The sequence below is a fragment of the Salmo salar genome, chromosome ssa05, assembly GCF_905237065.1.
Source record: "Salmo salar chromosome ssa05, Ssal_v3.1, whole genome shotgun sequence".
NCBI classification, from domain to species: Eukaryota; Metazoa; Chordata; class Actinopteri; order Salmoniformes; family Salmonidae; genus Salmo; species Salmo salar.
Genome location: NC_059446.1, coordinates 76,700,326 through 76,715,241, shown reverse-complemented (window position 1 = coordinate 76,715,241; position 14,916 = coordinate 76,700,326). Strand labels below are relative to the sequence as shown.

General features: G+C 47.0%; 1 protein-coding gene across 2 annotated transcripts; it reads right to left on the bottom strand.

The window, feature by feature from the left end:
* Window positions 1–143: 143 nt before the first annotated feature.
* LOC106595087 (uncharacterized) lies at window positions 144–13,452 on the bottom strand. 2 transcript variants are annotated; one of them, XM_045718947.1, is made up of 10 exons: window positions 13,054–13,452; window positions 7,754–8,983; window positions 7,463–7,586; window positions 6,927–7,105; window positions 6,538–6,698; window positions 2,903–3,047; window positions 2,530–2,570; window positions 2,365–2,419; window positions 1,313–1,415; window positions 144–657 (listed from the first exon to the last, which is right to left on the bottom strand). In XM_045718947.1, exons 1-10 carry the CDS (start codon window positions 13,133–13,135, stop codon window positions 402–404), a joined length of 2,376 nt encoding a protein of 791 aa, XP_045574903.1. In that variant the 5' UTR covers window positions 13,136–13,452; the 3' UTR covers window positions 144–401. The 2 variants fall into 2 exon arrangements, with proteins under 2 accessions (XP_045574903.1, XP_045574904.1); XM_045718948.1 differs by having other exon boundaries at window positions 2,365–2,416.
* Between the last annotated feature and the right edge of the window lie 1,464 nt (window positions 13,453–14,916).

Genomic DNA, 14,916 nt, shown 5'->3' with positions numbered 1-14,916 from the left:
CAAATAAAAAATATCCTAGTTGTTGTGTACAAACCACTTATAGACGACTACCATCACCTGCTGGTCACAAATACATTTCCTTCACTACAAATGTGATTATACACTCAGAACAGCATTTTCTAAATAAACTGTCTTTACACAAGTTTGTATTCAAAACTATTTATTTCATTCTGACAAAATTCATTTACAAAAACCCAATAATTTTTTAGAGACACGCAAATTAATATTTACATCATTACTCTACTGGCTCCTTTTCCCCAATGAGAACAAATACTGCACACATCCAAACAGTGAAATAACAGGAAAATCACAGGGCTTCTCCAGCCTGGACTAGGAGAACAGGGGGCTAGCAGTAAGGGCCTGGGATAGAGGGTAAGGGGCTTGTTTTAAGAGCAGGCATATCATTTGCTCTGGACCAGAAAATAGCTTGTGTTGGTAAAGCGAATAACTACCCCCTTCTCCTCTTCTTCCTCCTCTTCATCCTCCTCCTTCCTCTCTTCTTCCTGTGGGACAGGTTCCCCGTAGATTGAGTGGTCCAAGTTCACGAGGGCATGTCCTTCCTGGGTAGGCAGGGCTGTGACTGGGGGGGAGGGGCAAGCAGGAGAGGAGGAAACGGGACTCAACCTCCACAGTTTAGACATGAACCTCTCCCTGTGTCTGAGAGAGAGAGCGAGAGAGAGATGGCAGGCGGAGGGTGGGGAGAGAGAGGGCGGGTGGAGGATGGGGAGAGAGAGGGCGGGTGGAGGATGGGGAGAGAGAGGGCGGGTGGAGGATGGGGAGAGAGAGGGCGGGTGGAGGTAGGGAGAGAGAGGGCGGGTGGAGGTAGGGAGAGAGAGGGCGGGTGGAGGTAGGGAGAGAGAGGGCGGGTGGAGGTAGGGGAGAGAGAGGGCGGGTGGAGGATGGGGAGAGAGAGGGCGGGTGGAGGATGGGGAGAGAGAGGGCGGGTGGAGGATGGGGAGAGAGAGGGTGGGTGGAGGTAGGGAGAGAGAGGGTGGGTGGAGGTAGGGAGAGAGAGGGTGGGTGGAGGTAGGGAGAGAGAGGGTGTAGGAAAGAGAGAAGGAGAAAGGAAAGGCAGTTTGAGCAGAGAAAGGGAGCAAGAGAGACGGGAAGGTATTTAGATAAATGGTGTTGTGCTTGTTGTTTCTGTAGATGACAAAATGAACAGCTTTGAATGAACTGATGGTTAATCATGATAACCATAGATATGTACAGGACAGGGTTTAACATAGATTGTTCAGACTGAATACAGTTGTTATCATAGTGAGGATGGGAGGATCAGAGTGGAGGTGAAGAACAGAGGGGAGTGGTTTACCTGTAGAGGTAGGCAGACAACAGGGTGATGGTCAGCAGCACACAGGAAGCAACCACCCACAGGACATGAGGCCACACCTCTACATCACCCTGAGACTCAGAGACTGGGAGGGAGAGGGGGAGAGAGAGGGAGAGAGGGGAAAACAGAGGGGTTGGGAGGCAGAGAGGGGGAAGGAGGGAGAGAGAGGGGGAGGTAGGGAGGGAGAGAGAGAGGGGGAGAGATGGATGGAGAGAGAGGGAGAGAGAGAGAGGTCGGGAGGGAGAGGGAAAGAGAGAGAGAGGGGGGGAGGGAGAGAGAGAGAGAGAGAGAGGAGAAAGGAGAGGGAGGGGAGGGAGAAGGAGAGGGGGAGGGGAGGGAGGGGAGAGAGTGTGGGTCAAAGGTCATGATATTAATAAACTGTCACGCTATTATACCGATGTATGTGTGTGTGTGTGTGTATGTGTGTACAGTATTTGTGTGAAACTTAAAGAATGGGGGAGATGAGTTGGCCCAGGTTCTGTGTTTCTGTCACGACTTCTGCCGAAGTCGATGCCCCTCCTTGTTCGAGTGGTGCTCGGCGGTCGACGTCACCGGTCTTCTAGCTATCATTGATCCATTTTTCATTATCCATTGGTTTTGTCTTGTTTCTTTTCACACCTGGTTCCAATCCCATTCATTACCTGTTGTGTATTTAACCCTCTGTTTCCCCTCATGTCCTTGTCTGAGATTGTTTGTGTTATTGTGTTCGTGTTGTTTATTTAGGTGTGCGACGGGTATGTGTACCCATGTTGATTTTTTATGGATTCTATTTTTGGAGTTTGTTTGAAAGTTTATTAAACTACTCCGCTTATATGAAGTTTGTTTCTCCTGCGCCTGACTTCCCTGCCACCTACACACACGACGTTGACAGTTTCCTGAAGCACGTTCAGTTGATGAGGTTATGACATTAGCTTCCTGTTATGACCTTCTGTAAGCTAGGGGGATTTCTGACATTGAAATATGCCGCGTAACTCTAACACAAACACACTGTAGCTTCAACCAATCGACATACAGTAGCTCTCTGTCCCACTAACCTGACGTCTCTTCTATCATACCAGAGCCAGAATCTATGTAGTCTGTGTAGTCCTGCTGGAGAGACAGAATGAGACAATGTGAGAAAGAAAGATGTCAAACAGAGAGATTAAATAACTAGGACCACTGTGAGTGTGTGAGTGAGTGTGTGAGTGAGTGTTTCTTACCATAACAGTAGAAAGATTGCTGAACACAGTTGGCACAGGGGCTGTAATAAAGGACATTCACCATGAACCACACAACTGTTCACACGTACACAGCTAACTGGCTAATACTTCCACTAGTGTAGAGTGTGTGTGTGTGTGGCTGGGTACATGAACAGGATCTGTTGAAGGGTAAGGGAGTTGACAGGTAAGCTGTAAAGCTCTGTAGAAGGTATCTGTTAAGACTAGAGACCAGAGCAGAAAGGAAGGAACAGGGAGGGGTTGTCATGGCTACCTTTGTCTATGAGCTGGATGGTTCTAGTTAGCCTGGTCCTGGATGATAGTATGGAAGAGTTGAATTAAGCACGTACAGATCTGGTGTGTGTGTGTGTGTTACCTGTCCAGGTGTTGGCGTAGACAGCCGTGCTCCAATCACTCCAGTGGCCATCAAACTCTTCCTTAGCTCTGAGTTGGATCAGGTACTGTACTCCTGGCAACGCATCTGTTATAGTGTAGGACCGGGCTGTGCTGGTCCCTTTTATCTACATGCACACCAACACACACACACCAACACTTTTGATTTACTATCCTTAGTTACATTTAAAATCCTATTTTCCCTAACCCCTAAACCTAACCTTAACCGCAAACCCCCTAACCCTACTTATAACCCTAACCATAAATCTAACCCTGTGTGTCTGTCTATCCCTGTTCTCTCCTCTCTGCACAGGCCATACAAACGCTTCACACCGCGTGGCCGCTGCCACTCTAACCTGGTGGTCCCAGCGCGCACGACCCACGTGGAGTTCCAGGTCTCCGGCAGCCTCTGGAACTGCCGGTCTGCAGCCAACAAGGCTGAGTTCATCTCAGCCTATGCTACCCTCCAGTCCCTAGACTTCCTGGCGCTGACGGAAACATGGATTACCACAGATAACACTGCTACTCCTACTGCTCTCTCTTCGTCTGCCCACGTGTTCTCGCATACCCCTAGAGCATCGAGCCAGGGGGGTGGTGGCACTGGAATCCTCATCTCTCCCAAGTGGACATTCTCTCTTTCTCCCCTGACCCATCTCTCTATCTCCTCATTTGAATTCCATGCTGTCACAGTTACCAGCCCTTTCAAGCTTAACATCCTTATCATTTATCGCCCTCCAGGTTCCCTTGGAGAGTTCATCAATGAGCTTGACGCCTTGATAAGTTCCTTTCCTGAGGATGGCTCAGCTCTCACAGTTCTGGGTGACTTTAACCTCCCCACGTCTACCTTTGACTCATTCCTCTCTGCCTCCTTCTTTCCACTCCTCTCCTCTTTTGACCTCACCCTCTCACCTTCCCCCCCTACTCATAAGGCAGGCAATACGCTTGACCTCATCTTTACTAGATGCTGTTCTTCCACTAATCTCATTGCAACTCCCCTCCAAATCTCCGACCACTACCTTGTATCCTTTTCCCTCTTGCTCTCATCCAACACTTCTCACTCTGCCCCTACTCGGATGGTATTGCGCCGTCCCAACCTTCGCTCTCTCTCTCCCGCTACTCTCTCCTCTTCCATCCTATCATCTCTTCCCTCTGCTCAAACCTTCTCCAACCTATCTCCTGATTCTGCCTCCTCAACCCTCCTCTCCTCCCTTTCTGCATCCTTTGATTTTCTCTGTCCCCTATCCTCCAGGCCGGCTCGGTCCTCCCCTCCTGCTCCGTGGCTCGACGACTCACTACGAGCTCACAGAACAGGGCTCCGGGCAGCCGAGCGGAAATGGAGGAAAACTCGCCTCCCTGCGGACCTGGCATCCTTTCACTCCCTCCTCTCTACATTCTCCTCTTCTGTCTCTGCTGCTAAAGCCACTTTCTACCACTCTAAATTCCAAGCATCTGCCTCTAACCCTAGGAAGCTCTTTGCTACCTTCTCCTCCCTCCTAAATCCTCCTCCCCCTCCTCCCTCTCTGCGGATGACTTCGTCAACCATTTTGAAAAGAAGGTTGACGATATCCGATCCTCGTTTGCTAAGTCAAACGACACCGCTGGTCCTGCTCACACTGCCCTACCCTGTGCTTTGACCTCTTTCTCCCCTCTCTCTCCAGATGAAATCTCGCGTCTTGTGACGGCCGGCCGCCCAACAACCTGCCCACTTGACCCTATCCCCTCCTCTCTTCTCCAGACCATTTCCGGAGACCTTCTCCCCTTCCTCACCTCGCTCATCAACTCATCCTTGACCGCTGGCTATGTCCCTTCCGTCTTCAAGAGAGCGAGAGTTGCACCCCTTCCCAAAAAACCTACACTCGATCCCTCCGATGTCAACAACTACAGACCAGTATCCCTTCTTTCTTTTCTCTCCAAAACTCTTGAACGTGCCGTCCTTGGCCAGCTCTCCTGCTATCTCTCTCAGAATGACCTTCTTGATCCTAATCAGTCAGGTTTCAAGACTGGGCATTCAACTGAGACTGCTCTTCTCTGTGTCACGGAGGCTCTCCGCACTGCTAAAGCTAACTCTCTCTCCTCTGCTCTCATCCTTCTAGACCTATCTGCTGCCTTTGATACTGTGAACCATCAGATCCTCCTCTCCACCCTCTCCGAGTTGGGCATCTCCGGCGCGGCCCACGCTTGGATTGCGTCCTACCTGACAGGTCGCTCCTACCAGGTGGCGTGGCGAGAATCTGTCTCCGCACCATGCGCTCTCACCACTGGTGTCCCCCAGGGCTCTGTTCTAGGCCCTCTCCTATTCTCGCTATACACCAAGTCACTTGGCTCTGTCATATCCTCACATGGTCTCTCCTATCATTGCTATGCAGACGACACACAATTAATCTTCTCCTTTCCCCCCTTCTGATAACCAGGCGGCGAATCGCATCTCTGCATGTCTGTCAGACATATCAGTGTGGATGACGGATCACCAGCTCAAGCTGAACCTCGGCAAGACGGAGCTGCTCTTCCTCCCGGGGAAGGACTGCCCGTTCCATGATCTCGCCATCACGGTTGACAACTCCCTTGTGTCCTCCTCCCAGAGTGCTAAGAACCTTGGCGTGATCCTGGACAACACCCTGTCGTTCTCCACTAACATCAAGGCGGTGACCCGATCCTGTAGGTTCATGCTCTACAACATTCGCAGAGTACGACCCTGCCTCACACAGGAAGCGGCGCAGGTCCTAATCCAGGCACTTGTCATCTCCCGTCTGGATTACTGCAACTCGCTGTTGGCTGGGCTCCCTGCCTGTGCCATTAAACCCCTACAACTCATCCAGAACGCCGCAGCCCGTCTGGTGTTCAACCTTCCCAAGTTCTCTCACGTCACCCCGCTCCTCCGCTCTCTCCACTGGCTTCCAGTTGAAGCTCGCATCCGCTACAAGACCATGGTGATTGCCTACGGAGCTGTGAAGGGAACGGCACCTCCATACCTTCAGGCTCTGATCAGGCCCTACACCCAAACAAGGGCACTGCGTTTATCCACCTCTGGCCTGCTGGCCCCCCTACCTCTGAGGAAGCACAGTTCCCGCTCAGCCCAGTCAAAACTGTTCGCTGCTCAGGCACCCCAATGGTGGAACAAGCTCCCTCACGACGCCAGGACAGCGGAGTCAATCACCACCTTCCGGAGACACCTGAAACCCCACCTCTTTAAGGAATACCTAGGATAGGATAAAGTAATCCTTCTAACCCCCCCCCTAAAAGATTTAGATGCACTATTGTAAAGTGGTTGTTCCACTGGATATCATAAGGTGAATGCACCAATTTGTAAGTCGCTCTGGATAAGAGCGTCTGCTAAATGACTTAAATGTAAATGTAATGTAACCCCTCAGCCTAAAATAGCCTTTTTGCTTGTGGAGACTGGTGAAATGTCCCCACTTGAATTGTCCTTGTTTTACTAACCTTGCGAGGACTTCTGGTCACCACACTGACAGTAAAACCAAAACCACACACAGATGACAAAATAGAAAATGTAATGTCTGTTTGAGCCAGAACAGAGCAGGCTAGATGAACAACATGGGCCATTACAAACACACAGACGCACACACCAACACACCAACACACGCATGCGAAGCCACACACCTGTGTTCCGTGTGGCATGGTGTGGTATCTGAGCTCATAGAGCAGCTCGTGGTAGCGGTCTCTCTCTTTCCAGGAGTGAGGAACAGCCCAGCCCACCCTCAGTCTCCTCTCCTGCCCCTCCACACCCCTCACCACTACTGAGCTGGGGGGGTCTGGCTTAACTACACACAGGGGGAGGGAGGGAGGGGGAGAAGGTGAGAGAGGAGGAGGAGAATGTTAGCAAGGTGTCTTATTGAGTGGTCTGTTAAACATGCACACAAACCTATACTCACATCACACACACACGCCTGCACGTACGCACACACACACATACAAACAGACACACGCACATGCCTGCACGCACGCACACACACATGCCTTACGCACACACATATCACACACACACTCACTAATGTCCAGAGGTGTGAAGTCTAGGAGAGGGCTGGTGGTGTTGCCAGCAGTGTTGGTGACACACAGGTAGGCCAGGTGTGGCTCTCTACTCTCCTTCTCTTGGTGACCTATAGCACACCAACACCGAGACAGCAGGGAGGAGTAGGAACAGTTGACACGAGAGAATGACCCTGATAGACTGAGAGAGAGAGAGAGAGAGAGAGAGAGAGAGAGAGTGAGAGTGAGAGAGAGAGTTAGTATTCCACCCACACTGTTCTGTCGGCATCATCTGTATGATAAAGTAAGTCATTTAAGACAAATTAATGAGGAAGAGGAGAAAGAAGAGGGTGATGAGGAAGAGGAGAAAGAAGAGGGTGATGAGGAAGAAGAGAAAGAAAAGGGTGATGAGGAAGAGGAGGAAGAAGAGGGTGATGAGGAAGAGGAGGAAGAAGAGGGTGATGATGAAGAGGAGGAAGAAGAGGGTGATGAGGAAGAGGAGGAAGAAGAGTGTGATGAGGAAGAGGAGGAAGAAGGAAAAGAAGATGTGTGCTCTCACCCTTTCCGTAGGAGGAGGTAGCACTGAGGGACAGGAGTCACCGGTTGACTGGCTGTCCAATCACAGCGGATCTTACTGCTGGGTGACCTCTTATAGCAGGACAGCTTAGGCCTCTCTGGAGGAACTGAAAGAAATTCCAGGGGAAAATACATAATGTTTGTCCGTTGTTCTTATGTGATCATGAATGTCTGCTGCTGATTCACACTTCACAGAACACATACAGTATGGTTGTCAGCTTCAATGACCAGAGGTGATGAGGTTAGACAGAGAGATGCCATCAGTATAACTCACCTGCCACGCTCACCCTCAGAGAGGAGACCAGTTTGCCCCCACGGTGGCAGCTGTAGTTCCCAGAGTCACCCACCGCCAGGGAGGGCAGGGTCAGAGTGGCGCCTCTCCTCCCTAACACCACTACTCCTCCTCTTTCTTCTCCTCCTCTCAGCGGCCTCCCGTTCAGTTTCCACTGAGACCTCCCTCTCAGCCCCCTCACCATCCTCCCCCCCTCCTCCTCATAGTCATCCTCAATGTCCATCGCATCAGTCCACCAATCAGAGGGCAGCTCAGTGTCAGCCCCTCCCGCTCTGCTGTCTCTGGTTGGTTGGAGCGATGTCCCAGTAAGAGGAAATAGTTTCTGTGTATCTGTATGTCCTGGTTGATTGACAGTGTAAAGACTCCACCCTGTATCCCTCTGCTCTCCTCCTCCTCCTTTGTGCTCCCGCTCTGTTACATCTTCCACATTCTTTCCATTCCCTTTGTTAACTTCTCTCTCAGTATGAGGGGTGTGGTCTCCTGCACGAGTGTTCCTGATGATGGTTTTCTCCGTACGGTCTGTCCTGGTATCATCTGTCCAGCTTATGACAGGAGTGTCTGTTACGGTAAGGACAATAGTGTCCTTTCCAGTAGAAAATGTGTCTATTCCATTATCACTGCTGTCTTTTATAGCACTGACTGTAGTTCCATTATCACTGCTGTCTTTTATAGCACTGACTGTAGTTCCATTATCACTGCTGTCTTTTATAGCACTGACTGTAGTTCCATTATCACTGCTGTCTTTTATAGCACTGACTGTAGTTCCATTATCACTGCTGTCTTTTATAGCACTGACTGTAGTTCCATTATCACTGCTGTCTTTTATAGCACTGACTGTAGTTCCATTATCACTGCTGTCTTTTATAGCACTGACTGTAGTTCCATTATCACTGCTGTCTTTTATAGCACTGGCTGTAGTTCCATTATCACTGCTGTCTTTTATAGCACTGACTGTAGTTCCAATATCACTGCTGTCTTTTATAGCACTGACTGTAGTTCTGTTAGATGTGGTGTCTGTTGTGGTGCTGACAGTGGTTCTGTTAGATGTGGTGTCTGTTGTGGTGCTGACAGTGGTGGGATGTACTCCGGTAATGACACTGGTGTGTTCGGCCCTGTTAACCATCACCACCAGCCCGTTGACCTCCACCTGACCACTACAGGCCAAGACCAGAACGCTGCCTGGGGACAACACCAGCACCCTGGGAGGGGGGTCTGGAGGGACAGAGAAAGACATTGAGTCAATACTGTACAGACACACACACACACACACACACACACACACACACACACACACACACACACACACACACACACACACACACACACACACACACACACACACACACACACACACACACACACACACGTGTTGAGGGGTATAGGTTGTGGTTGACTGGGCAGTACAGATAAACTGAGAGAACACATTGCATAACTGATCACCAGCCCCTCTCTCACTTCCTCTTTCAACACATCCCTTCTTCCCACCTCTTTCTCTTTCCCTTTCTCGAAGTCTATCTCTCTTCCATCTCCTCTCAGTATTCATCTTCTCTCAGCCTCTCTTCTTTAACAAACTCTTTTTCTCTCTCACCCTGTCTGTTATTCTGTTTTTCTCTCCTCCTCCTATGCCTCCACCTGTTATTCTGTTCTCTCCTCCCCTATCCCTCTCTCCAACCAGTAAAGCTCCGTCACAGAGCTACAAAACATTTGTCTAAATCTTTACCGATTAACATTCTTTACTAAAAATAAACAAATAATACAACAATCTCTTTGTCTGTGGACCCAACCTCCATAAAGCTGCTGTCACTAGACACTGGACATTCTCTATAAAGACCGGCAGAAGCCAAACTGGTGACACCAGCTGATAATGTGAAGGAAACCCTGTAGAAACAGAATTATTCAGTTTTGACAAATCTGTGGCTTGTTAGTTTACCCTTGGGTCTGAGTAAACACGATTGGCTCCAGCCTTGACAATGTTGGCCTAATGCCAATACTGTTCCCAGGACCCTGGACTTTCATACTTATAGTCTCATGTTTAGAAAGTAGTATATTTCTGTATATCATTTACAAGTGATATCCAGTGCATTCGAAAAAGAAACAATCCTTCACTTTTCCAACATTTTATTACGTTACAGCCTTATTCTAAAATGGATTACAACATTAAAATCCTCATAAATCTACACAAAATACCCCATAATGAAATAGCAAATTTGCTAATTTATAAAAATGTATTTTTTTAAAATATATATTACATTTACATACAGTTCAAGTCAGAAGTTTACATACACCTTAGACAAATACATTTAAACTCAGGTTTTCACAATTACTGATATTTAATCCTAGTACAAAGTCCCTGTCTTAGGTCAGTTGGGATCACCACTTAATTTTAAGAATGTGAAATGTCAGAATAATAGTAGAGAATGATTTTTCTTTCATCACATTACCAGTGGGTCAGAAGTTTACATACACTCAATTAGTATTTGTTGGCATTGCCTTCAAATTGTTTCACTTGGGTCAAACATTTCAGGTAGCCTTCCACAAGCTTCCCAAAATAAGTTGGGTGAATTTTGGCCCATTCCTCCTGACAGAGCTGGTGTAACTGAGTCAGGTTTGTAGGACTCCTTGCTCGCACATGCTTTTTCAGTTCTGTCCACAAATTTTCTATGGGATTGAGGTCAGGGCTTTGTGATGGCCACTCCAATACCTCGACTTTGTTGTCCTTAAGCCATTTTGACACAACTCTGGAAGTATGCTTGAGGTCATTGTCCATTTGGAAGACCCATTTGCGACCAAGCTTTAACTTCCTGACTGATGTCTTAAGATATATCCACATAATTTTCCTCCCTCATGATGCCATCTATTTTGTGAAGTGCACCAGGCCCTCCTGCAGCAAAGCACCCACACAACATGATGCTGCCACCCCCGTGCTTCACGGTTGGGATGGTGTTCTTCGCTTGCAAGCCCTCCACTTTTTCCTCCAAACATAACGATGGTCATTATGGCCAAACAGTTCTATTTAGTCCTAGTCCTTTGCTGTTGTTCTGGGACTGATTTGCACTTTTCGCACCAAAGTACGTTCATCTCAAGGAGACAGAACACATCTCCTTCCTGAGCGGTATGACGGCTGCGTGGTCCTATGGTGTTTATACTTGCGTACTATTGTTTGTACAGATGAACGTGGTACCTTCAGGGATTTGGAAATTGCTCCCAAGGATGACCCAGACTTGTGAATGTCTACAATTTTTTTTCTGAGGTCTTGGCTGATTTCATTTGATTTTCCCATGATGTCAAGCATAGAGGCACTGAGTTTGAAGGTAGGCCTTGAAATACATCCACGGGTACACCTCCAATTGACACAAATGATGTCAATTCGCCTATCAGAAGCTTCTAAAGCTATGACATAATTTTCTGGAATTTTCCAAGCTGTTTAAAGGCACAATCAACTTAGTGTATGTAAACTTCTGACCCACTGGAATTGTGATACAGTGAATTATAAGTGAAAATAATCTGTCTGTAACAATTGTTGGAAAAATTACTTGTGTCATGCACAAAGTAGATGTTCTAACCGACTTGCCAAAACTATAGTTTGTTAACAAGACTTTTGTGGAGTGGTTGAAAAACTAGTTTTAATAACTCCAACCTAAGTGTATGTAAACTTCTGACTTCAATCGTAAGTATTCAGACCATTTACTCAGCACTTTGTTAAAGCACCTTTGGCTGTGATTACAGCCGAGAGTCTTCTTGGGTATGACGCTTCAAGCTTGGCACACATGTATTTGGGGAGTTTCTCCCATTCTTCTCTGCAGATCCTCTCAAGCTCTGTCAGGTTGGATGGGGAGTGTTGCTGCACAGCCATTTTCAAGTCTCTCCAGAGATGTTAGATCGGGTCCAGGCTCTGGATGGGCCTTTCATAAGACATTCAGAGACTTGTCCCGAAGCCCCTCCTGCGTTCTCTTGGCTGTGTGCTTAGGGTCGTTGTCCTGTTGGAAGGTGAACCTTCTCCCCAGTCTGTGGTCCTGAGCGCTCTGGAGCAGGTTTTTATCAAGAATCACTCTGTACTTTGCTCTGTTCATCTTTCCCTCGATCCTGACTAGTCTCCCAGTCCCTGCCACTGAAAAACATCACCACAACATGATTCTGCCACCACCATGCTTTACTGTAGAGATGGTGCCAGGTTTCCTCCAGACGTGACGCTTGGCATTCATGCCAAAGAGTTCAATCTTGGTTTCATCAGACCAGAGAATCTTGTTTCTTATGGTCTGAGAGTCCTTTAGGTGCCTTTTGGCAAAACCAAAGCGGGCTATCATGTGCCTTTTACTGAGGAGTGGATTCCATTTGGACCACTCTACCATAAAGGCCTGATTGCTGGAGTGCTGCAGAGATGGTTCTCCTTCTGGAAGGTTCTCCCATCTCCGCAGAGGAACTCTGGAGCTCTGTCAGAGTGACCATCGGGTTCTTGGTCACCTCCCTGACCAAAGCACTTCTCCCCTGATTGCTCAGTTTGGCCGGGCGGCCAGCTTTAGGAAGAATCTTGGTGGTTCCAAAATTCTTCCATTTAAGAATGATGAGGCCACTGTGCTCTTGGGGACCATTAATGCTGCAGAACATTTTTGGTACCCTTCCCCAGATCTTTGCCTTGACACAGTCTTGTCTCTGAGCTCTATGGACAATTCCTTCGACCTCATGGCTTGGTTTTTGCTCTGACATGCACTGTCAACTGTGGGACCTTATATAGAAAGGTGTGTGCCTTTCCAAATCATGTCCAATCAATGGAATCTACCACAGGTGTACTCCAATCAAGTTGTAGAAACATCTCAAGATGTTTTTGTATATAATGCTAATGATACACTATATATACAAAAGTATGTGGACACCCCTTCAAATTTGTGGATTCGGCTATTTCGAGCACACAGCCATGCAATCTCCATAGACAAACATTGGCAGTAGAATAGCCTTACTGAAGAGCTCAGTGACTGTCATAGGATTCCCCCTTTCCAACAAGTCAGTTCATCACATTTCTGCCCTGCTAGAGCTTCCCTGGACAACTGTAAGTGCTGTTATTGTGAAGTGGAAACCCCTTTTCCATCTGTTTATCCAGAAATCAAAGCCTTTACTTATGCCAACATTTTAAGATGAAATATTTAAGAAAAATGCATCCTTGCCTTTATTTCCCCCAAAATATAAACTCGTAGGTTTCATTTGACACCCAATTTGATATGCTCCAAATATTTAATTTGATAACTTCATGGGGACTTTTCAATGAAAATTGAATAAAATAAACATACCTCTCCGTGGACAGGTCCCGTCCAGAAAGCAGTGGACTGTCAGCGCAGACAGGAGAACCGTCAGCCTAATCCACGATGGCATCTTTACGCTTCTTTAATACGAGTCATCTCTCTGTGTCGGTAAATCCAATCACACCGTATCAGTAGACTAGATTAGAAAGCTGCTCCCTTTCAGACATCAATTAACACTCATTTGAAACGCAGAAAAAAAACGTTATACAAGTTGTCTCTGTTCCCGTACAAGCTCTCCAGACTACCTCTCCGCTGAGTCTGGCCTGAGTCTGGCCTGAGTCTGGACTGCCGTTATGAGCAGCTGTTGATTTACATAACACAAATAGATCAGACCACCTTCTGTGTTTTATTAAAATAACAGAAGCGAAGACATCACCAGGGGCATATTCATTACGCCGAATCTGTTGCTGAAACGTTGCAAACGACGAAACGGGGAGGGACCTACATGAATTTGTCCTAATAGCCTAATTACACCCCAGGCACAAGCTAAATGGACCCCCCCCCCCCCTCTCTCACACACACACACAGACCCACACACACCCCTATTCAATCCGTATCGTGGAAGTTCAGCTTTACAGCGTGATTGAAATGTCAAGGTAATGCTTCCGCTTTAGCGGAGACTGTATTCACGATAAACGCTGCATGTCTGCTCAACCGGAAATTACCATTACATGTTTATCCCGCAATATGTAACGATTCAGCGATACAGAGAGAATATATCCCTAAATCTCAGTTTCTTCTGGTCAGACAAAATGAACTCTCAGAAATCGGACATTGCGAAAGTACAGATAGTGTCGTGTCCCTGTGTCAAACTCCTTTTCAGATAAAACTGTCCATGTTTGCAGGGCGAAAGGCCAGAAGCACTTTTTCGGAGCCAGCGCGCTGGGGAGAGTATGTGACAAAACAAACACTAGGTTTACGTAGTACACTGCTTTTTCAGGAGATTGAGCAAACATTTTGTGGTAAACTTGGCATGTCCTAATGACATGGTCGGTAATAATAATCTGCTTCTCTGAGGGCCACGTTCACCCTGTTTTGCTCTTTTGGTTATAGAGATAAGGCCCAGGTTGAGACACACGTCTGTAAAAAGTGCTATAAATAGGTTAGATTGATTGTTTCCCTTATTATAAACATTATTCCCCGTACAGTCACACTACAAATGAAATCATACTTTGATGTCAACTGTAAATAATTATATTTCAGTTGACACTTCCTCTTTGGATTGACAAAGACTTGATTAACTTTCTTAACTTGAACGTTCTCACTGAAACCCAACATCAACCTGCTGTATCTATCTATAACGCCAGTGCTTGAAGTGGACTGAAATAGGTGACAGTACTTATTTTGGGTGTCCCTACTGTTTATAATTATGTGCCACTGGCAGAACGCCACAATATTTTAAAGCAAAACTCTGTAAGAGGTGCCAAAACTCAAAACAGTAATACATTTGAGGTGCGATACTCAGTACTGGTGCATTCTGGTCCAATTCAAGCACTTTATAACACGTTGCAACATAATCTCACACTCAACTCGTGCAAATATGTACAAAAGGTATTTAAGAAGATTTTGTTTGTTTTAGCGAGGCTTAATTTGTGTGAAAAGACACACATTTTTGTGCAACTTCATTCATAGGAAAATACATTTTTGGGGGGCAAACCTAGGAACAATCTTTTGAAAGTTATTCGAGCAATTGTTTTTGTATTTTCACAAAAATTAAGCCACATAAAAACGCACAAAATCTGCTGAAATACTTTTTGTACATATTTGCACAAATTGAGTGTGATATTGTGTTGCACTCACTTACAGGTGGTTTGAGCCCTCTACAGCAGGGAGAGACAGGTCCAGCAGAGC